Genomic DNA, 24,473 nt, shown 5'->3' on the forward strand with positions numbered 1-24,473 from the left:
TGTAGCAAATGGCTATTCTCAGGGTTATTTACTAAAAGTAAGAATTGTCAGGAATTACCCTAGCTGGAAACTCTTTCAAAGTTTGGTTTAGATTTAAAGAAAAAAAGCAACCCTATCTGGGTCTATAAAACCTCCACATTACCATAAAGTCTCCCATAGTGATGTAGTTTATTTTCATAGATTGAGGGGGGAGTACTTGTTCAGAATTGACAGCATGTAGCTGTCTCACCAGCTACTAGTATTTGTCTTCTGTAAAATATATGAATCCTAAAGTACTCAGGATTTTGGTGGTAGGGTGTGTTTTTTTTTTTTCCATTGTGAAACCATACAAAATACTTCTAGTACCATTTCACGCACTATACGACTGCTTATAAGGAAAGAATTATCAGAATGCTCCCACTTACTTGGTGTATTAAGTTTGGCAAATATTCCTTGCACAGTAGCTTCTAGTTGCTGCTTCTGTTCCATAAAATCTTGTGTTGAGGGGTTCTTGTTGTGTTCAAGCCATTCACTCTTGGTTTTGCAAGCATTGTTGATCTGAAGCTACAAGGAGAAAACTGGTAACTTAAACAAACAAAAAAAAAAAACGCTGTAAAGACTTTCAAAACATTTAAGATTAGATGTGCTGCATCCACCAGGTTGAAGCAAGATAAGACCCTTGTTTGCATAGGAGTGACTTCAGTCACTGTGCTGGTAACATTTAAGCACATTTATTCTTGTGTAATAACTGCCATTTTAGATAATGAATACATACTTATGCTGTTAAAGTGGCTCTCATAGTTTGCAAAGTCCCACAACGGTGACTGCTCTGAGTGTGTGGTGGCCAAGGGGTGCAGGGGAAGGGGAGTTATACTTCGTCACCACCGCAGCCCTCTTTCTTTTCTTTTTTCCTGTTGGTTCAACTACTGACACTTTAGCTTCCAGGAGCCAAAGTACTCATTGTACTCTTGTTTAGTTACAAGAGAACACTGATCTATGGAGGATATTGGATCCCCCATAGACTGAGCTGACTTCTTTTGCAAAAACCATACAGATTTTGTCACAGTACAGAGCACTGCATACTCCTGGCATAATGTTGTATTAATTGACCCTTATTTATGCATGGGTGCAGAATTCCTGGTCTAATATGTTTAGATTTTTGGTTGTGCAGACAAACAACTTTGGTTTTGCATCCCTCCCTTTCACAGGTGCCTTATTCAGGGCTTTATTTAACCTTGAGCTGCCATGATCCGAAAGGATCAGTGACAAAAAACAGGCATAGCTAAAGTTCCAACCTTGTGGGTCTCATCAGCACAGTGCTGGTTCTTTTAGGTATATAGACAAATACTAAATTGTGGTGAGAACAAAATTCCGCACAGTGCAAATAGAAAAATCAGTTATGCATCACTTGCATATCTCAAATTAGACTTTAAAACGTCCCCCTTGAGAAAGTGTTTCCACAACTATCCCAAAGTTCCCAGCTTCACATTGAAAATCACAGAAAGGTTGTGATTTAGACCTCAAACATTTCTGCATACACTCTTATCTGTAGATGTTTAAAACCTTTTTTATTTTACTTTTCCAACCAAAGCATAAGCTTTGATAAGGATCAGTGACAAGAAACCAGCCATGTGCATTTAGTGTATGTTTAGGCAGATACCGTATATACTCGAGTATAAGAAGAGTTTTTCAGCACATTTTTTGTGCTGAAAAACTCCCACTCGTCTTATACTCGAGTGAGTGTCTGTATTATGGCAATTTTCATTGCCATAATACAGACTGGGGGGAGAGGGGGGCTGGCAGAGCTGTAACTTACCTTCACCGCAGCTCCTGTCAGCTCCCTTCTCTCTCCTCCGTCCGTGCAGCTCCCAGGTCGGCTTCCTCTGCAACTCTCGCGAGAGCCGCGGGGTCAGAGCGTTGCCACGGGTTACCGTGGCAACGCTCCGCGCGGCCGCGAGAGTTGCAGAGGAAGCTGACCTGGGAGCTGCACGGACGGAGGAGAGAGAAGGGAGCTGACAGGAGCTGCGGTGAAGGTAAGTTACAGCTTCCTGACAGCCCCCCTCCTACAGCCCATCCACTGGACCACCAGGGAGTGAGAGCCCCCCTCCCTGGCCAGCTAACGGGCAGGGAGGGGGGACGAAAAAATAAAAATATTAATAAAACAAATAATAATAAAAAAAATATTAAAATAATAACAAAAAAAAATACAATTAATAATAAAATAAAAAAATAATTACCTAAAAAAATAACAAAAAGAAAATATTAAGATAATAATTAAATAATAATTAATAAAATGCCCAACCCCCACCAATGCTCTGCACACACACACACACACACACACACACACTGCATTCATACACACTGCATTCATTATACACACACTGCATACACACTGCACTCATACACACACACTGCACTCACACATACACACACTGCATACACACTGCACTCATACACACACTGCACTCACACATACACACTGCATTCATCATTCATTATATACACACTGCACTCATACACACTGCACTCATATACACACACTGCACTGCATTCATTATACACACTGCACTCATATACACACACTGCACTCATATACACACACTGCACTCATACATACACACTGCACTCATATACACACACTACACTCATATACACACTGCACTCATACACACACTGCACTGCATTCATTATATACACACTGCACTCATATACACACACTGCACTCATATACACACACTGCACTCATATACACACACTGCACTCATATACACACACTGCACTCATATACACACACTGCACTCATACATACACACTGCACTCATACACACACTGCACTGCATTCATTATACACACACTGCACTCATATACACACTGCACTCCATTCATTATATACACACTGCACTCATACACACACTGCACTCCATTCATTATATACACACTGCACTCATACACACACACACTGCACTCATACATACACACTGCATTCATACACACACTGCACTCATATACACACACTGCACTCCATTCATTATATACACACTGCACTCATACACACTGCATACACACACACTGCATTCATATACACACTGCATTCATTATATACACACGCTGTAAATAAATATTCAGTTAATATAATTTTTTTAGGATCTAATTTTATTTAGAAATTTACCAGTAGCTGCTTCATTTCCCACCCTAGTCTTATACTCGAGTCAATACGTTTTCCCAATTTTTGGGGGTAAAATTAGGGGCCTCGGCTTATATTCGGGTCGGCTTATACTCGAGTATATACGGTAAATACATAAATGTAAAGTGTGCAAGGGGAGAATACCTGTTTTTGGAGGCATCCATAAGCCACCCCCTGGTATGCCTTCAGAGCCTTATAATATTTTACCATAATGCACCATTATGTACTCCATGTCTAAAAATTTAAATTTTCGAGTACCACAGGCATTCCTCATTGATAAATGATGATGATGAATCGTCTCAAAACTGATGGCAGGATTTAAGTAATCAGGTTCGTTGCTGAATATTCATTTTACCTTTTGGTCTTTACGGAGTTTGCCAGGGATCTTTTCTGGATCTGCCATTGTTTGTTGAATAAGTAATATATATGCCTTCAAAGATTGCTTGGCCTCTGTGGGAGATGCGAAATGATTCATTTACACTTAAATCTTCTGTGTTTGCTTTATTTTAAATGTTTAAACATTTGTGCACTTGGCCTATTTGCAGAAAATATTAGAATAACTTGATTGAAGAAATTTGAGGAAATATATTAACATTGACATTAACATCGTTATTTTGCTTAACCCCTTAAGGACCAAACTTCTGGAATAAAAGGGACCCATGACATGTCACACATGGCATGTGTCCTTAAGGGGTTAAGCTTTTCAAATCCTCACAATCTGTTAGAAAAACAACTTTCAAATTATTTCCCCACCTAAATTATCCTAGGCTTTCATGGTGACTTCCATGGCCAGAGTGGGAAAAATGTGGCCAGGACATTTAAACTCAGAGCAGCACAGTAGGGTTGGGGGACAAGTAGGAGGCTTGCCAGGTCATCAACAATGATGTGCATGCCACCTCAAGGTGAGCATAATGGTTTGGTGTGCCAGGGCACTTCATGCACAGAGCCCTGCTGTAAGGCTTTCACATTGGAGCAATGCTCATTGTTTTTATGCAGCAGATGCAAATTTAATGAAATACTTATGCTGTATTTGCTGGTGACTTGTCTCTGGTATCCATATAAGCGGGATACCAGAGGACAAAAGTGGGACATAGCCAATGATATTTATTCTCCCTCCATTTTGTTACCTTTGGCCAATGGAGGGAGAACATCCTGGTTGTCCAGTGGGTTGTGTACACTTTCCATGATTCGTCTGTCCTGGCATTGTCTTCCATGGTAACACATGGAACTTGCATGAGCCATGTATACAGAAGAGGTGAGAAGTTGCATCTTGCGCCTCTCTGCCTGTGTGTGTGTTTTTATGTGCTGGCAGGTAAGATCCTTTGGGCCTGATGACCTCTGTAGATAAATAATTTTAAACTTTTTTTTTTTTTTTTATAACCGGTTTTATATAATTTGAAAAGCTTATCCTAAAGAATTAAATCATAATATATACTTGTTACTACTAAGCCCCCCCTTCCAAAAAATAATGCACAAAACTTTACCTTCCCTTTTCATTTCTTTTACATACTAAATGATTGGTATACAAACGGCATTTATTTGTTATGGTGCAAGAAGGACATTTTAAATTACTTGTTTTCCAGCTATCCATTTCTATAACAACTATTTGTTGGGCCTTGTACTGGCTTATTCCTGTTTGTTCTCTATTCTTGCATATGTGTATGGCTTTGTTTTTGAATTGGCCACAAACTATATTGCAGACAGGTTCATAATAAAAATATTCTGCTGTTCTGTGACATCACAATATGGGCCAGTGTCTGTGTATTCTTACATTCGTTGGTGGCTTTGTGTGGTTTAAGTCTATGAAAGCTATGCAATGAAGGTCAAAGGACACAAGCAAAATGTACAATTTGGTGCATAAGCGGAGACCGTTATGGTTTTGTCTGGCTTGTACTTTCCATTCAGTCTTGGGGTACGTGCCACAACAGAAATGTTTGGATCTTGCCTACGCCCACTGTGGACCACCATTGGGTGGGATATTGGCCCAGAAGAATTGGAAAAGTTAAAGCACCAGCCTAAAAGTTACCTACATTCAAGTTATCTATCCTGGGTTGGAGTTGACTTTACAAATTGTAGTGCTATGATGCTCTATGTCTTTATTCCCATCTGTGTCATTCTCTTGATGGTACTTATCAAGTTGTGCTGGAACTACTGGAAACGGACTAAACAAAAGGTAACTACCCTAAACATAATGTTGGTATAGCTTGGTTTGTTTGCAACACTTACACTGAATTTTAAGGCTCTTTACCTATTGAGTATATTCAAACTAATCAATGCAAATAATCACACGTATGATATAATTTATCTAAAATCATACTTCTGCAACAAACCGATCAAGACATGATACAATTTATGAATACAAAAAGATTGTGAATTTCTGAATACCATTCTTTATGCAATATGTTATATTGCTAGGTTCAAACACTATTGATTAAAGAGTTAGTTTATGAAGACAAGAGTTGTTAATGTGCCAATTGAATATATGTTGAAAAACCATAGATAAATGGGTACATTTCAAATTCTAATACAAATACCCATGCAAATAGTGTTGCATTCTATATTTCCTTCGTTGGGTAGTCCCCAATACTCTTAATCAAAGATCTTAATGCCAAATATACAGAATTACTGATTCAACTCTACTCAATTTCTCGACATTAGAAGCATTTTTCCATTCAAAACAATGATCATAGTAATTGTTTTCATTATGGCTAGTTCATGACATCTTTTCATGCAAATAGTGGAGAGCCCCCTATTAAAACTTTGTTACCTCAAATCTACCAGTGAGACAGTGTTCTCTCTGCAGCTTCACTCTGTCCCGCCCCTGGGGGATCATAACTACCAACTGCTCTTACTGCAATTTGCTTACAATAGCTTTCACTTCCTCTTTGTGTGAGCATTCATAGTAAATGAGGCAACCATTTTAGCTGTCTCGTTGACAGTTGAGAGGTACTATTAAGGGTGTTTAGAGAACAAAGGATGTGCAACCTTAAAGTGCTTTAGGAGTTTGGAGTGTTCCTTTAAAACGTGTATTCCATATGTCTACTAACAAGAGCTTGAAGGTCCTTCTATTGGTAACATTATAGATCAAGCTAAATTAACCCTTTAAGGACTGAGCCAAATGTACACGTTGTGAACAAAACCTGGCATTTGCGCTACATGTCTGTCCAACCGTAATTCACCTTTCATATTAAATGCACCAACCATTATTATACATCATTTTATTCAGGGGAAACTGGGCTTTCATTTAATATCATTTAGCTATGAAACCGAATTTAATACTGCTTGATTCAAGGATAAATCTGACTGGCATTCTGGGGTCAAGAAGGAATTTTTTGTCCTAGCTTGTTGCAAAATTGTGCTTCAAACTGGGTTTTTTTTTTTTTTGCCTTTTGGATCAACAGCAAAAAACAGGTGTGAGGAAGGCTGAACTTGATGGACGCAAGTCTCTTTTCAGCTATCTAACTATGTAACTATGTAATATGAAAAAATGAGAGAAAATAAGAAATGCTGTTTTTTAGTTCGACATGACATTTTAACTGTCAATGTCATAATACTGTTTGCTTTTACTGTAATAAAATACACATAGTAGTAAAACAGTACCCTCTATGTACAGGTTTTATGGTGTTATGGAAAGTTACAGGGTCAAATATAGCACGTTACATTTGAAATTGAAATTCACCAGATTGGTTACGTTGCCTTTGAGACTGTATAGTAGCCCAGGAATTAAATTTACACTCATAATGGCATACCATTTGCAATAGTAGACAACCCAAGGTATTGCAAATGGGGTATGTCCAGTCTTTTTTAGTAGCCATTTGGTGAGCAGTTTGTATTGTTCGGGTCCCCCTTCCCTCCTGCCTCTTACCTGTGTCCAGGGAGGTGCGGGGGGACAGTAGCAGTAATTTATTTTTTTACACTAATTAACATTATTTAATTTGATTGCCAGCCAGCAGGGGGAATAACTGTCATTACAGGCAGTCCCCCCTGCTGGCAATGCAGCAGCCAGCTAACCCGGCCATGTGATTGTGAGGTCCTCGCAATGACCTCACTCTCACATGGTCGGGGGGGTCGGGGGGGACGGTGGAGGCAGGATCCGCCGCGGGGGACTCCCTGGGATCCCAGGTGAGTCTCCCCAACCACGATCGCCCTGCGGCATTTAGAGCCGCTTAGAATAGGGCGTAATAGTACGCCCTCCGGTTTTAAGGTGTTAATTAATGGATAAATATGATGTTGACAAATACTAGAAGTGCAGAGGGCCATCCCAATCTGAGCTACAAGACCAGGGGAAGCAACCTTTAGCACGCCTGATGTGGATGTCATCTCCCATAATGCTCATGATGCTGGCAAAGCATCAGGGCAGATGAAGTCTACAACATCTTGATTTCGGAAGGTGATCTTGGATACCCTGATCAAAGATAAAAATGGTAAAAATGAGTATAGACTGCAAAACTCTTGTCAATATATGTATAAGTCACAATTGCTGTGGTGTGCAGTTTTACATACAGATATCGAGCCCTTACACTTGGTTTAGATATAATTGCTCACATTAATATAGCAAAAACTTCATACAGTTAAACCCTTCTGTCACTTACCTGAACCAATGCCAATGGTGCTGGTTCGGGATCCGCCATCGCGGAGGGACCCAATGCGCATGAGCAGCAATGGCGCTCGCATTAGTATTTCTCCCATAGGAAACCAATGAACTGTAGTGTTTATGGTGCTTTGAGTGTTTCTTCAACATACGTAATATGTTTAAAAATACTTCCGGTAAAGCTTGGATATCTTGTCAAACACTGCTGGACATTTTTACAATCTTAAATCATCATTATGATAACTTCATGCCATGAAAGCCAAGCTAGAACAGGTTTAATTTTCCCAGAGACATTATGAGTAAATGTATGGCATTAGAATAGCCAAGAACTTCTGATTTAGTTGGATATTTTTGTCAGTACAGATAGTACCAATTGTACAAAGTGCGCTTCCGGTAGTATATCTAACAGAGCCATAGGCGTGCGCACGGGGTGTGCCCGGGCACACCCTAATGTAGGGTGCCAACGTGTCCCAGATTGCCCAGACATTCTCACATTTTGTGGGTCCACCTTAATTTTAGGACAATGCTATGTCCCTGAAAGAGCTGGACCCATTATAAGTGAAGAGGGGGCCCGCTGACTTCCCAACTATGCCAGCGCCGCGGGCCCCCATTTGCTGCCCGCCGGTGGAGATGTCCCTCTCTTCCTCCCCTCCCAGCGCTGCAAGGAAGTGAGGTCACACGTGATGACATCACTTCCTCCCAGCGCTCTTTGCAGACGGCCGCATGGGAGGAAAGAGAGAGGAGCTCTCAGGACCAGGTAAGTAAAGATGTAATGCTGATACCGGAGAAACTGACGGAAGCCAAGCACAGAGAGATGGACACAGGTTTCTTCAGGAAGGAAGAGATTCTTTATTGGATCACCGATCGGGACTCAGAGGGACTAGCGTCACCAAAATACAGCAAATTCTGAGCCCCGGACAATAGTGCAGGCTCCTTATATAGGCATATAACTCCTCCCATATTAAGCTCCACCCGCACATTCTCTTAACCAATCAACACAAATAAGAATTAACTTCCTGTTTGACCGCATGGCTTGTCCAGCACAATGGAGGAGGGGAATACTATATCCTGTATTCTTGCACATGCTCCGTACACTGATCGTATCTTGCCTCGTGCAACCAACTGATCGATACGTCAGCATATGCACGTACACATGCCACGTGGTAATCTCGGCCTACTAAATTTATTTTTACCGAGATTCCACCACATTCCCCCCTTTGATGCCTCTTGATATTTTACAATTACTTGAGGCATCACATAACCTTAGTTTTGCTTACACCGCAAGTTACCTTGAACCAGACCAGACTTATCTTATGATGTGAATCTTCAACATTCATCTTCCTGCATTGGTTCTCCCTGATCTAGAGCCCTATACTTATATATCGCCATTATCTGTGCAGCAGCCTTCCTCTCTGCTATATTTTCTATCAGGCTTTGCACAGATCTAACTACTAAGGGTATAAGACACGGTAGGAGTAGACACAACAGTAAAATCAGTAGGACTCCACCTACCACTGCCTTAAGCCCTCCAAACCACTCATACCAGCTACCAAACCAACTACTTGGATTGTACCCTTTCCATACCTGAGTAGGCACATGCGCTAGTTTAACCATATGGCTAGTAAGCTCAGCTATTGCTTGCCCTTCGTCATCTATTTGAAGACAGCAATTGCTTAGGTTAAACTTCCCACATACACCTCCCTCTACTGCCAAAAGGTAATCCAAGGCTAATCTATTCTGGTATACTGCTGTCCTCATCCTGGTATTATGTTTCACTAGGAGATTGAGCGCTTGTGATGTTTCATTAGTGATAATCTCAACCACCGCCTGTAATCTTATAATGCGGTTGAGCATATAAATAGGGGTTCTATAACCAAAGGTACCATCTTCTGCCCACGTGGCTGGCCCATAATAATCTATGATACGCTGGGGAGGCCATTCATTATCTTCCCAGGTGCCTATCTCTAAGGGCCCCCTTTTCTTCCTATGATTCACATCATACACTTTAACACCTAAAGTCTCACCTGTTTCAATCGGTAACAAGAAGAAGGATGGTTTGAGCATACCCAACACACATGCCCCTTCCCAGTCCTGTGGCAGCTCCGAATAGGCTTTCTTACCACAGATCCAGTACAAATTTGCTGGGGCTCTCCAGGTAGATATGATGGATAAATCAAACCACACATCCTTTAAATTGGCGTATCTAGCAAACGGGTTAGATGGTTCTGAGACATTTGAAGCCGACCACCAAGTTGTATTTTTAGTATCATCATCATAAGCTTTTTGCCCTAGACAAGTTAATTCTCCTACAGAAGTATTATACATTATTCCTTTCCTTGCTATGCAAACATAACCTATGATGGAGGTCTTTAATCTCCACTCAGATTTACCTCTAACACTCAAATGATAATCGGCTTGTGTAGATATTAGTTGGTCAACTGCCTCAGAACCGGACATTACCTCCTTTGCTTCCCAAGGCCATTGGTCTCCCATGTTAGTACCTCCACACACATAGCAGTTGGTAACATTAAGACTACCGGCAATACTTTCAGCTAGGTCAATGAACAGGTTTTTAGCGTTATGGGGGATCTTATTATCTATACTCATCTCTTCATAAAAGGAATGGTATACTTGATGAGTCTGGGAGGATACCGTATCAGTCTCTATTCCTATAAACAATAATGTCCCAGGATCTAAACCCGTCCCGTATATCTGAAACCCAAATAAATTGCCATACTTATCTAAGAACTTGTCGGGGTTATTAATAAGTATATGGACTGGGTTGCATTCCATAGACTTACAATAAGGGCTAGTCGGCAACTTAGTCACTATCATGTCTTTATCTACTGTCTGTCCCCAAGTCGCCCACCCCACACAAGACCAATATGGGCAAAAGTTATAGTCTTTATTTGGGCATCTAGGACTCACATATTTATTTTTACTACTGGGACAAATATATTTATCGTTAGATCCATACGTCCTCTCCCATCTAAGATCCCCACATACATTCCACGGCTTTCTACCACTTGATATCGCCTTACATGCATCAAATAGCAGAACACCCGAAGAATATACGGATTCTAACACCGTCTTATTAATTAGGGTCCCCTGAGGATCTCCATTCCTGAGAGTCAACCAAATTGTACGAGGTTGATACTCTGGACTGAAGCACTTAGGTTCTCCTACTCCTAAATGGCACACACTATAGTCTATATTTAGGTATCTACATCTTGATACCTCTCCTTTACATTCGTATTGTGAATGCCAAATTAGGGTTTGGGAAATATGGTTACCTGTTCTCGTAGTCTTAATGCATACCTCACAGCTAGGAGTGTCGGTACCTCTACCTTCCTGAATATAAAAACACATATAAATAAACACAATCAAAAGCACATCTTTCGCCGTCATCCTCAGTCTTCGTCCGTGCGAAGGCGCCTCAGCTTCCAGGATGTGAGGGCTGCAGGGAATGGAGTTCTGCTCGTCTTCACAGGTGTCCCTTCGGGACTTTCCTGGCTTATAAACTATGTGTTGGTAAGCGGACAGGCTTTATTATGGCCTTCTCACTCACATACCAAATCCCAAAAATAATAAAATTTGTAATCCACAATAATTCCTCGTTACTCCGACTGAGTAGTGCGTTTCAACCGGATCTTGCAGGGATTCTCTGGATCTGCTGTAACTTGCCAAGAATCGACTGCTGCTGGTTTAACCCTGGAGTGATGTATCCACGGAGTCACTTCGGCCACTTTAATCGCTGTAGGGGTAGACAAAAGAACAACATAAGGACCTCTCCACTTGGGCCCTAACGGTACATTATTCCACTCTTTAATCCACACTTGATCTCCTGGATGATAACTATGAACAGGGGGATAAATATTCACAGGTAATCTATCTTGTACCCATTTCTGTACCTCCTCCATAGTCTTACCCAACTCTACAACCTGCTGCCGGGTAATTCCTTCTCCCAACTGACTCAAATCCCCCCTTAAGTTACCAAGTACGGGAGGTGGTCGCCCATACATAATTTCAAAAGGAGAGAGGCCCATCCTTCTGGTAGGGGTACTGCGGATTTGCAATAGAGCTATGGGTAAGAGAACGTTCCACTTAAGTTGGGTTTCCTGACACATTTTAGCCAACTGGTTCTTAATAGTTCTATTCATTCTCTCTACCTTACCAGAACTCTGGGGTCTATATGCAGTATGAAGCCTCCACTTTATACCAAGCATATGAGTCAGTTGTTGTAGGCACTGGTGAACAAAAGCTGGACCATTGTCCGATCCTATAGAACAGGGTAGTCCATATCGGGGTATTATTTCTCGTAGCAGGAATCTCACGACTTCTCCTGCTTTCTCTGTACGAGTAGGACATGCTTCTACCCAGCCTGAATAGGTGCACACAATTACCAACAGGTAACGATGTCCACCCGATTTAGGCATCACTGTAAAGTCTATTTGTAGATCGGACATGGGGAGTCCCCCCATAAACTGGACTCCTGGTGGCTTTACTGGTCCTTGTCTTGCATTATTTTTAGCACACGTTACACATCTGCGTACAATGGCCTGAGTCAAGTTGGACAATCTTGGTATGTAGAAATGTTTTCTAAGAGATTCTTCAGTACTGTCTCTCCCAGAATGTGTCCCGTTATGATAGTTCTGGACAATTTCTACTGCTAGTGATGCTGGTATGACTATTCTTCCATCTTCTAGCTGATACCACTTGTTTTCCAAATACTTTCCCGATTCAGTCTTTAACCACTCCTCTTCTTGAGTTGTATAAACTGGAGTCCATTGAGACAGTGGGGTTGGTATTAGAGCAGCTATATGCCCCACATACTCCTGTCTTCCTGATTCAGCAGCACGCTTAGCTGCACTATCTGCCATCCGATTTCCTTTGGTTACATCACCATCTCCTCTCAGATGCGCTCGACAATGTATAATACCGACTTCTTTCGGCTCCCACACTGCTTCCAATAGTTGTAGGATTTCAGCTGCGTACTTGATTTCTTTGCCTTCTGAATTCAGTAGTCCTCTTTCTTTATACAAAGCTCCGTGGGCATGAGTGGTTAAAAACGCATACTTGGAGTCCGTATAGATATTTACTCTTAAACCTTCAGCCAATTGTAACGCTCGTGTCAGTGCTATCAATTCTGCCTTTTGTGCTGATGTTCCTTTCGCCAGTGGCCGAGCTTCTATCACCTTGTCTATTGTTGTTACTGCATATCCTGCATAGCGGATCCCTTCTTTCACATAACTACTGCCGTCGGTGTAATATTGAACATCGGGGTTCTGGATGGGAAAATCACGAAGGTCTGGTCTACTTGAGAATACTTCATCCATTACTTCCAAACAATCATGTTGACTTTCAGTAGGTTGCGGCAAAAGGGTAGCTGGATTTAAGGTATTTACAGTCTCTAAATGCACTCTTGGGTTTTCACACAACATTGCTTGATACTTGGTCATACGGCTGTTACTAAACCAATGATTTCCTTTGTAATCCAACAACGTCTGTACTGCATGTGGGACTCGTACATAAAGTTCTTGACCCAGAGTGAGTTTATCGGCTTCAGCTACTAGCAGGGCGGCTGCAGCTACAGCTCTTAGACAAGGTGGAAGTCCGCTGGCCACTGCATCCAGTTGCTTAGACATATAGGCAACAGGTCTTTGCCATGATCCCAAGTACTGTGTCAATACTCCCACAGCCATTCTTCTTTGCTCATGTACATACAGGTAGAATGGTCGTGTGTGATCAGGTAGACCTAATGCTGGGGCACTCATCAAAGCCTTCTTCACATCTTCAAATGCCGTTTGCTGTTCTTGGGTCCATAAGAAGGGGTCGTGCTCTGTACCTTTGATGGCTGCGTACAGAGGTTTTGCCAGTATCGCATAGCTGGGAATCCATATCCTACAGAAGCCTGCTGCCCCCAAGAATTCTCGCACTTGTCTTCTATTCTTGGGTATTGGTATTTGGCAGACAGCTTCTTTTCTCTCTGGCCCCATAATTCTTTGACCTTCAGAGATATGGAATCCCAGATACTTGACAGTTGGCAAACACAACTGAGCCTTCTTTCTGGACACCTTGTATCCTGCCTTCCAGAGAATGTGTAGTAGATCGTGCGTTGCTTGCTGACATTTTTCTTTTGTAACTGCTGCTATCAACAAGTCATCTACATACTGTAACAATACACACTCTCCTGGGATAGACTCGAAATCCAGTAGATCTTGACTTAGAGCTGAACCAAATAGGGTAGGTGAATTTTTAAACCCTTGGGGCAGTCTTGTCCAGGTCATTTGGCGTTTTGAGCCCGTTACAGCGTTCTCCCATTGGAAAGCGAAGATACATTGACTTTCTGCGGCAATTCGGAGGCAAAAGAAGGCATCTTTGAGATCTAAGACTGTGAAGTAAGTAGCCCCGCCCGGAATTAAAGCAAGCAGGTTATATGGATTGGGTACGACTGGATGTATACTAACAACCGCATCATTGACTGCTCTCAAGTCCTGCACAGGTCGATACTCATCTGTACCGGGCTTTTGAACAGGCAGCAATGGGGTGTTCCAGGGGGAAGTACAGAATTTTAGGATACCATACCGTATGAACTTATCCAGATAGGATTGAATGTTCTTCTTAGCCTTCTGCGGGATGTGGTATTGTCTTAGGCTTACTGGATAAACCCCAAGTTTTAGTTCAATTTTTATAGGTGGAATATTGCGGGCCAGTCCTGGTGGGTTGTTCTCTGCCCAAACTCCTGGTATGTTGAATAATGTCTCATCACTCCTAGGGTTTTGGCTAGTCAACACTGTATAAAGTCGCCACTCTTCTTCCTTTGGTACGGATAAAGTCATAATACCTGAAGGTCCATTAAACTTTAAGGATGTTGTTCCATTTGGTAGGAACGTAATCTGCGCTTGTAATTTTGATAGCATATCACGTCCCAGCAATTGGACTGGACATTCAGGCATATAAAGGAATTGGTGTTTTACTACGTGGCCTCCCAATGTACAGAGTCGACTTTTAAGAACCGGTTTTTCAGCACTTCTTCCAGTTGCTCCTATCACAGTAATAGTCCTTCCAGATGGAGGAGCAACTAGATTAGTCACCACTGAATGTTCAGCACCAGTGTCGATCATGAACGCACTCCTTTTTCCCCCTATTGATACATCGACCATAGGCTCCGCTCGACCAAGGGGGATGGAGCCCGGTCGGTATCAATAGTCCTCCATGACCGTGTCAGCCAATCCTACAAAGTCCCTACCTTCTCTATCGCGGGACCTTTGCGCTGCTGGAATATACCTGTCCTCCCTAACACTTCCTCTGTTCCCATTACTCCCTCTATAACCATTACTCCCTCCGGGGCCTCCTCTACCTCTCGCTCTGCCTCTAAAGTTTCCGTAGCCTGCCCTGGGTTGGTCTCTCTCGTACTGCTCTCTTTGCGGACATTCGTTCCTCCAATGCCCTTCTTCCTTGCAATACGCGCATTGATTCCTACTCAAAGGCTCCCTATTCCATCTACTATCGCCTCTATCCGGGCCCCGTCTATCTACGCCTGCGATCGCTACCGCTAGCATATCAGCCTTTTTACGCATCTTGCGCTCTTCCTCTTTCTTGCTTTCTGTATCCCTGTTCATATAAACCTTATTCGCTACCTCCATTAGTTGGTTGATGGACATACCTGCAAACCCTTCTAACTTTTGTAGCTTGCGCTTAATATCTCCGTATGCTTGGCTGACAAAGGCGGAGTTAACCATTCGGGAATTGTCTGCGTCTTCCGGATTAAAGGGGGTATACAAGCGGTATGCCTCCAATAATCGGTCATAAAAGACACTGGGCGCTTCATCGCTTTTCTGGATCACCTCAACTGTCTTCGACATGTTAATGGCTTTCTTTCCTCCTGCTTTCATGCCAGCAATTATAGCGTCTCTATAGGCTCTGAGTTGAACCATATCAGCACCATTTACGTTCCAATCGGGATCAGTGTTGGGATAATGTGTTGCGGCCCATGCTGCTGGATTAGCTTGGTTCAAAGCACGGGCTCTATCCTCTAGTGCTTTTATGGCTGCTTGATTTATTCTTGTCCTTTCCTCATTGTTAAATAAAGTCATTAGTAACTGCTGGCAATCAGCCCATGTCGGATTATGCGTCTGTACTATTGAGGTGAACAGATCAGTCATAGCTTGTGGTTTCTCAGTATACGAGGAATTATGGGTCTTCCAGTTTAAAAGATCGGTGGTAGTAAATGGGACATATACGAAGACTGGGTCAGCGTGTGCCATTTGACCTGCGGCATCGATATAAGCTGACCCGGGATTCAGACGAAGAGGCATCTGATAGTGCTTTAATTGTTGGGCACCAGTCAACTGTCGGGTTTGGATGGGGCTACGTAGAGGGGCGTCAGTCATGGGTTCCGGTCGGGGAGAGATAGGGTATGGGGATGTGGGAGGTTGGTTTTGGGAAAAGGTTGTAAATAAAACACTTCGAGTCGAGCTAGATGAAGCTTGACCGGAAGTCTGAAGTGGCGCCAAATCAGGATATTCGTTTCTAATGGGGGTGGGTTCTGGTTCCGGAAGGGGAGATTTAGTACGAGGGGGGGTGGATCCTGTACTGGAGGAGGAAGCGGAAGTGGACGAGGGTAATGAGGGGAGGGGTGCAGGGCTTCCTGCGTTTGCGTCACTTCCTCTTAACGGAAAGTAAGGGGGCGGCAAAGGGATCTCGGACTCAGGGGGCGTGTCCAAAATGGGCCTAACACCGGTCCTAGTGGACGAACAAGTCCTAGCTACCATGAGGCGACACTGCTCCTCGTGGCATGTCTGGAGCCATTTTGGCGAGTCATTTACGGCCTGTCTCCAACAATCAATATAAGGAAACTGGCCGTAAAGTTCAGGCCTACCTGATACAGCCACGTGTAAGCGCTGTACCAGAGTTGGATCCAAACTGCCACGTGGCGGCCATGCCGCAACCAAAGTAGGCCACTCCCTAGTGCACAAAGTAACCAAACGTACAGGAGACATCTTAACCCCAAAATCACAAGTTTTGAATCCCTTTTTAAAATTCTTCACCATACAACCTAAGGGATCCGGAATCGTTGACTGCGACGCACCCATACTTAACAATGGAACGTCGTCGACAACGAATACTATACACACGTACTATTCAACAGTCACACCCGTTTCCTCTGGCAACAGCACCACGTGGTACAGTTACCAAGTGAAACGTATACAATAACAATAAACACTCAGGGAATTCCCGTACACACACAGCTGTTACACCAGTCACTATATAATCAATATTATGCCCTTTGGCGTAACTATACAGTCACCCACGCTATAATTCTCTATATACGAATTACCCGTCTATAACACACCCCAGTAACATCGTCTTTTACAAATAGCGGTTACAGTACGGTTAGCATAGGTCAAAGCACAAGTTAAGGTCACAATACAATTATTAGTGGTTATGGTGTTAAAACATGCAATTGACGACAATGATTAGTACTTATATACAATGTCAGTAAATATACAGGGTTATGGTACCGTGCACTATAATACAGCAACACACTATTAACACTCTCGCTAGACGGCTGAGCTCGCGCTATCTAACAAGATATACACTTTACTAAAACAATCGTTAACACATTTACAATTCCCAACTAAACTATTGGCCAGTACCTTGAATGGACTACCTAAAACTATATACACCCGTTTTGGTTAGCCACACTGCCCAATCACCACATATAGCGAGCTAGAGAACCGAATTTACACAGGCGCCTCTTAGTCGCACTATCAAAAGTCTAGTGGGTTCCAAATTTACACGCCTTCCCACTTAGCCCAGATAGGTTGAGAGCTAGCGAACCGAATTTACACAGGCGCCGCTTAGTCTCCCGGTCCCTCCGACCTAGCGAACGTAATATACACCCTAGAACGCTAGTCTAGACAAGACACCGGTGTCCGGCTAGGGCTATTTACACCAGGACCCCGCCTGACTAACAAAATCAAACGGTCTGACTAAAGAGCGTTCGATCGAGCGGTGCGCCTTCGCTCCTTCCCTCCGACAGAGGGGGCAGATACACAGATTCAAAACCCCTTTGGGCCTACCGCACAATCGGTATACCCCTAGTGGGTCCTGCCGTCTAAGACAGCAGTTGTCTTACCTCCTCGTTCCTGAACCTGAGTTCACACTCATCGACGGGGACACCCCAGCACTTCTCACGTAGAGGCCGATGATCTCCTGGACAACGGCCCAGTGGCGCCGAGACGAAGGGAGGTCCACGCAGAAGTTCAGGGGTGCAGCCGTAGAGAACGTGGGCAAAGATAGACCGTCTCACGCCTCTGCCTCTCAGCTACCGTTGAACGATGAGCTTCCCGGCCAATGCACCAAATGATACCGGAGAAACTGACGGAAGCCAAGCACAGAGAGATGGACACAGGTTTCTTCAGGAAGGAAGAGATTCTTTATTGGATCACCGATCGGGACTCAGAGGGACTAGCGTCACCAAAATACAGCAAATTCTGAGCCCCGGACAATAGTGCAGGCTCCTTATATAGGCATATAACTCCTCCCATATTAAGCTCCACCCGCACATTCTCTTAACCAATCAACACAAATAAGAATTAACTTCCTGTTTGACCGCATGGCTTGTCCAGCACAATGGAGGAGGGGAATACTATATCCTGTATTCTTGCACATGCTCCGTACACTACTGATCGTATCTTGCCTCGTGCAACCAACTGATCGATACGTCAGCATATGCACGTACACATGCCACGTGGTAATCTCGGCCTACTAAATTTATTTTTACCGAGATTCCACCACAATGCGGAATTAAATTCAGATCAGTCTGTCCTTTTAAAAGGAGATTTACTTTTACAAGGTTGTTTTAAAGATGAGGCACGTTATTTCGTAAGATAAATTGTTTATGAATCTCAAACAAATTGTTTTTTTTTTTTTTCTTTGTGTAATTAAATGCTCTTTGGTTTCCTGCAACAGACTGTGAGAAATTAGAATTATTTATTAGATAACATGAATTATGTACCTCAATGTTATATAAATACTTAGCTGGGCAAGGATTTGAGTGAGATTTTGAGGAAACTAGATCACATGTGATCCCTATGCAACAGGTTCTCAAAATACCTGACATTTAGTGTGAAACTCTTTTAAAGATAAGTTGCTGTGTTTTATAAGCATATGATTCATTATTCTGTGAAAAGAACATCTTTATATTTTTTTTGCCCACAGTCTTTTCCTTACAAGTGTACATGGTGATGGAGATGTTTCTACTGTCTAAAGGAGTATTGTAGTTTGGGTTTTATATATATATATATATATATATATATATATATTTAACCTGTTTGTAAGTGAGATTTGTGTGCTCATTCTCATAATGAGCCCAAGTTAGAGTCTCTTGCATGAAAATGTGAAGTTTGACAAATTGCATTTAGCATACGTGTTGCAAAGGGGAGGCTTGATGGGCTGACCTGGATATGTACAGTTTGTATATTTTATCAGGCAGGCACTTATCAAAGCAGCCACCTTTTCACACACGACGTGATTGCTCACAAAAGCCACAGAAGCTGTTCAGAGTTTTCTGGTACACAAACAGATTAAAGTGAAAGGGAGCTGTTTGTGGTGTAGTCTGTGTGTAAAAAGGTCTGTTTGTGGTGTACTATGTGTGACTAGGAATTGTAGTATGTGTGTTTGTATGCACTTCCATGTACAAGAGCTATAGAGAGAGTGTATGTAAGGGGTTTGAGATTTTGTATATATGAGTGTGTGTGTGTGTATATGTATGTATGTATGTATGTATATGTAAAAAAAGGAAATTAAGATAGCACTCTCAGGACTTTTCTTGTTGTATGTATATGTGTGTATGTGTATATATGTGCTGCGTGTGTGTTTGTACTTTAGGGTGCACACGCCTATGAACAGAGCATTGTGTCAGATTGTAAGGTTGTACCAGGGTTGTAAATCCATGCCATGTCTGGCTGTTTCAGAATATCAAATGTATACTTTGTTTAAGCTCCAGCTTTGCAGAATATCATGATGCCATATAAGTAAATAATATTCACAGACACGCATACCAGCATTTTAAGAATTCTGCCATGAAGAAATCAGTACTTATACAGCTAATCATACAGGGTAACCATCAACCATTTTGCCCTTATTAACCCTTTAAGTACAAAAGGCAGTTGTCCACCTTCAGAATGAAAACATAACTGACGGAGTTATTTACTAAAGTGGGAATTTCTGGGAATTCAAAATCTCAAATTTAAGGCCAAAATAGCTAAACTAAAAACAGAATTAACTAGGAGAATTTATTTCGCTATTTTGGACTAAATTTTCAAACTCAATTTAGTGAATAACCCTGCCTGTATTTATGCAATAATAGTTTTCCTCTCTCATTAAGTGCCCTAACACTTAAGTATTATTTTTAATCCCTTAACGACGCATTGCAGAATAATTCCTTTATGGGTGTCCTCAGGGATTAGGGTTGGAATTAGGATTGAAACTTTGGAAAAAATTATATTATAATAGGTAAAAACTGTTTATATATATATGGGATTGTTGTACTCAGGATATTTCCTGAGTACAGTTTAGGACATTGTGTTACAGTCAGCGCTGTATATACCTCTTGCAAGCGCTGATAATGGGTGGCGAGGGACCACTCTCTCCTGTTCAGCTCCCTCGCACACCGCTGTCATGCTGGAGCCGAATATGATGTCCGGCATCATTAAGAGGTGCGCGTGGGCAGGAAGATCAGCCCAGCAGCCCCACTGGACCACTTGCCAGCTGCTCAGCCAAGAAACCCCACTGGCCCCCAGAAAATCTACACTGTAGGCAAAGGATGTCATTCTCAGGAGACATAGCTGAGCACAATTTAGTGATTTTTATTACACTAGTGCTTACCAAGTTTACAAAATAAAAGGCTTAGTTGCAACGTACATGTAAAAGAACAAAACCTAAAGTGGAACATTTATTCATACCTACCGTAATTGGGTTAGCTCTGCCCCTTACAGCCGATAGGACAGAAAAAACACCAAAGATTTTAAAAGGAGTCTCTATTCCTAAGGTCCTCAGTCAGTAACAAGCTCTACAGTAGATACATGGAGACATATTAATGGATGGGTAGTATATGCTGCCATGAATAAGAGCAAGAAAAAGAAAATTACGGTAAGTATGAATACATTTTCCACTTTCCTGGGTAATCATGGCAGCATATACAAATGGGAATATCCAAGCTTCAAAAGGGAGGGAGAGAAACGTAAATAACTGCCAATTAAATAATGAAAACAATTCAACATAGATTAGAAGATTGAACTGAGTTAAAGACTTGACGTCCAAATTGTGCCTCATTGGCTTCTTTAACGTCCAGTATGCAATGCTAGACAAACGTGTTTAAAGAGGTCCAAATGCCAGCTTTACAAAAATTGTCAGCAGAGACCATTGCCATGGAAGCCCAAGATGCTGGAACTGCACGAGTGGAGAGTGCCCGGATATCCTTCTGTACAGAGAATGGCATTGATAAGCTTCTGAGATGGCTGCTACAACCCACTGTCTCAAGGTGGAGATGAAGGCCACTTCGCTATTTCTGTGGCCAAATGGGAGAATAAAAATCTAGATGACTTATGGAAAGAGCTGGTCTGTGCTTCTGGAGTGAAAGGATAAGGCTAAAAAAAGAAGGTAACACAATCTCCTGGTGCAAGTGGAGATCACCTTAAGCAGGATCTGTGGTGCTAAATGCAAGACAACCATATCCTGTTGAAAATTAGTGAATGGGGTTTCACAGGAACAGGACTGGAGTTCACACATACTTCTTGCTGAGGTACTAGCCACCAGCAACAGCACTTTCTGTGTTAACACCAGTCATACACAGATACAGACACACAGGCACAGAAACACATACAGATACACTGACACACATAAAGATACATACACTGACACATATAGATACACGTATACAGACACACATGCAGATACACAGACACACAGTTATAGGTGTGTGTGTAGTGTGTGTGTTTGTGTAGTGGATACAGTGTGTGTGTGTGTAGTGTATGCAGTGTGTGGGATAAGTGCTGGGGGGGGGAGCAGTTTGTATTGTTTGGGTCCCCCTTCCCTCCTGCCTCTTACCTGTGTCCAGGGAGGTGCGGGGGGACACTACATTCCTTGGTGGTCCGGTGGCTAGTTTAGTCTCCACGGTCGTTCCACTTCCAGCATCAGGTGCTCTGTTGTTGTGATCCGTGAGAGCGCTGCAGTGGGTTGCCATGGCAACGCTCTGGCATGCATTGCGCGTACAGCGTTGCCATAGCAACCCGCGGCAATGCTCTCGCAGGTTGTCAGAACAGAGGACCTGATGCTGTTGGATGTGACACGAACGTGGATACTCCTCTAAGCACCTGGTACCTTTACATAAGACACAGGGGGCAGCAAAAAGCTGCCCCTGTCAAAGTGCGCACCGGGCACCCTCCTAGTAAGTGGCACCCGGGGCTGACCGCTCCTCCGCAGTATGCCACTTCCCGCATCAACACCAAAACTTGAGGATCTTGGTGTGTCACCGGACCTTGTAATAATAGGCCTGGATGGACTGGAAGTTCCAGATTAATCCTACTCATCATAGGGATTTAGAGTCGACATGGCCTTCCACTGTCTCCTTTTGAATTTCCTTTAGGAAAGTTGAAAACAGGAAAAATATGTACGTCCAACTGAAATTCCAAATTTGAGTATCCTGACCTTTAGCATTCTTTTTTTTTTTTTTATAATTCTTTATTTTTTCATCTTGGCAGGAACAGTAGACAAATGAATAGCATATTGGCTTGTGCAAAATCCACCGCACATGACATACACACTCGTTTTAAACAATATGTTAACAGTACGATGCCCCTTCCACACTGCTCTTTTTACCGTCCTCCAAGGGGTTTTTATTTTTTCAAGAAAAGTAAACATAGCACACAGCTGACATATAGTAATAAACGTTGCCTCCATTTCTGATTCGCAAATGCATCCCCAGCCTTTCAGTTTGGCCTTTCTAGTTCAATGTAAGCTAGTTCCCATGTAAAGCATGGGAGAAATAGTTAAGTGGGAGAAAGAAGGAAAGGAAGGATAGACACCTAAAAAGAGAGGAGGAGGTGCCGGCGCGGAGGGCGGAAGGAGGGGGCGGCGGGCCCTATGTACGTGTGCACTTGCGCTGCAGTTCAGGAGGTCTCTGTTGGGGGCGGCTTTCTGTCTCAGCTGTGCTTTAGGCCCTACTACGTTCCCTATGTGTTCGCTCCCCTATTCCAGATGACTGTTGTCCCATGGTTCCCACATTCTCTGGAACGCCACCGTGGTCCCTCTGACCCTAACCGTTAGATCGTCCATTAGTTTGCAATCTTTAATCCTGGAGATTGCTCCTGAGAAATGCGGGCCTTCCGGGGACAGCCACGCTGTTGCTATCGCTCTGCGTGCGCTTAAAGTGATTTTGTGCAGCAGTTTCTGTTCTCTCTTGGTCCAGCCCTCCATTGACCTATTTAACAGGTATACCCACGGGTCTAGGGCAGGTATTCTTTAAAGATCTGTAACAGTAAATTCTCAGCAGATTTCCAGAATCTAGAGATAGTCGGGCATTCCCACCACATATGTATGTTCCTCTAGCTCTGCAGCCCCTCCAGCAGTCATCTGTATTTGTTTTGTGCATTCTGAATAGTTTTACTGGTGTGGTGTACCATCGGATCATGGTTTGACCTTTAGCATTCTGGTCCTAAAATCTTGAAAAATGCTTCTGGACCTAGTAATCTTGAGAAGTGGCCACCAGATCTACGTAGGATATCCCTCAAATCTGAGTCAACCCAGAGGATACTTTGCGACATAGTTGCCATTCCACCTTGTCCACTGTTACTCGGCTCACGTAATCAGCCATTATATTCTGAGCCCCTGGTTGTTCTTCTGTGCCCTGGTCATCATGGAATGCAATTCCCTCATCAATAAGTGGCTGTGTGACCCACCTTGACGATTGATATAGGATTTAGTTGCATTGGTATTAGAGCGAATTTGGACCCACTTGTTCTTCAGCAACCCTCTGAAATGAAGAAGAACCATAAAAATGGCTTGCAATGCCATAAAATTGGATGGTAATATTGTTCCTTCCCTTATCCATATCCTTGTGTAACATTGTCCAGACAATGCACATCTAATCCATGAAAACTGGAATCCGAGCCTTTAATTGCCCAAAGAAGTTCGGAAACCCAGAGCTATATTCTCTCTTTTCAGCTACCAGGTAAGGTGTAGCTGCACTGATGGTGACATCGTCAGTGGCAGGCTCCAATTCATCTTTCTCTTGTTGATGTAACAGTTACCTGGGGACTTATGAAACAGTTTACCAGGAGTTGGAGCCCAGTTGTAGGAGATGGCACAGGAAGGAGGCAAAAACCAAAAGCTCAGTACAGATTAAGGGGAAATCCAAAGGAAGGGTCAGACGAGAAATAGAAGTCAGGGCTGGCAGCGGAGTAACGTAGTCGGTAAAGCAGGTAGAGGTCAGAGTCCAGGAAATCAGTCAGTAGCGAAGCAGAGATCCGTCAGGAAACACCAAACAGGCAAAGTGACCAGATGCTAGGTTTCAGGCAGGGCTGGCTTTTACAGCCTGCTGATTAGATGCAGCTGACCCTAATTGGAAAAGGGCTACAGGTGGATCAGCACTGTTTAATCCAGGCAAGGGAAGCAGAATAATGCAAACAGAAACTGAATCTGACTGGGATGCTG

At 42.9% G+C, this 24,473-nt stretch overlaps 1 protein-coding gene across 1 annotated transcript in view; it reads right to left on the reverse strand.

Annotated features, from left to right (window-relative positions):
* Nucleotides 1-24,473, reverse strand: part of ANKRD45 (ankyrin repeat domain 45) — a 62,491-nt gene that overhangs the window by 511 nt on the left and 37,507 nt on the right. The window contains exons 4-5 of the mRNA XM_063426184.1: nt 3,519-3,613; nt 405-543 (exon numbers count right to left, since the gene is read on the reverse strand). Coding sequence (XP_063282254.1) covers nt 405-543; nt 3,519-3,613 — 234 coding nt within the window. The remainder of the gene's footprint in view (nt 1-404; nt 544-3,518; nt 3,614-24,473) is intronic.

This window comes from Pelobates fuscus, chromosome 7 (assembly GCF_036172605.1).
Source record: "Pelobates fuscus isolate aPelFus1 chromosome 7, aPelFus1.pri, whole genome shotgun sequence".
Taxonomy (NCBI): Eukaryota; Metazoa; Chordata; class Amphibia; order Anura; family Pelobatidae; genus Pelobates; species Pelobates fuscus.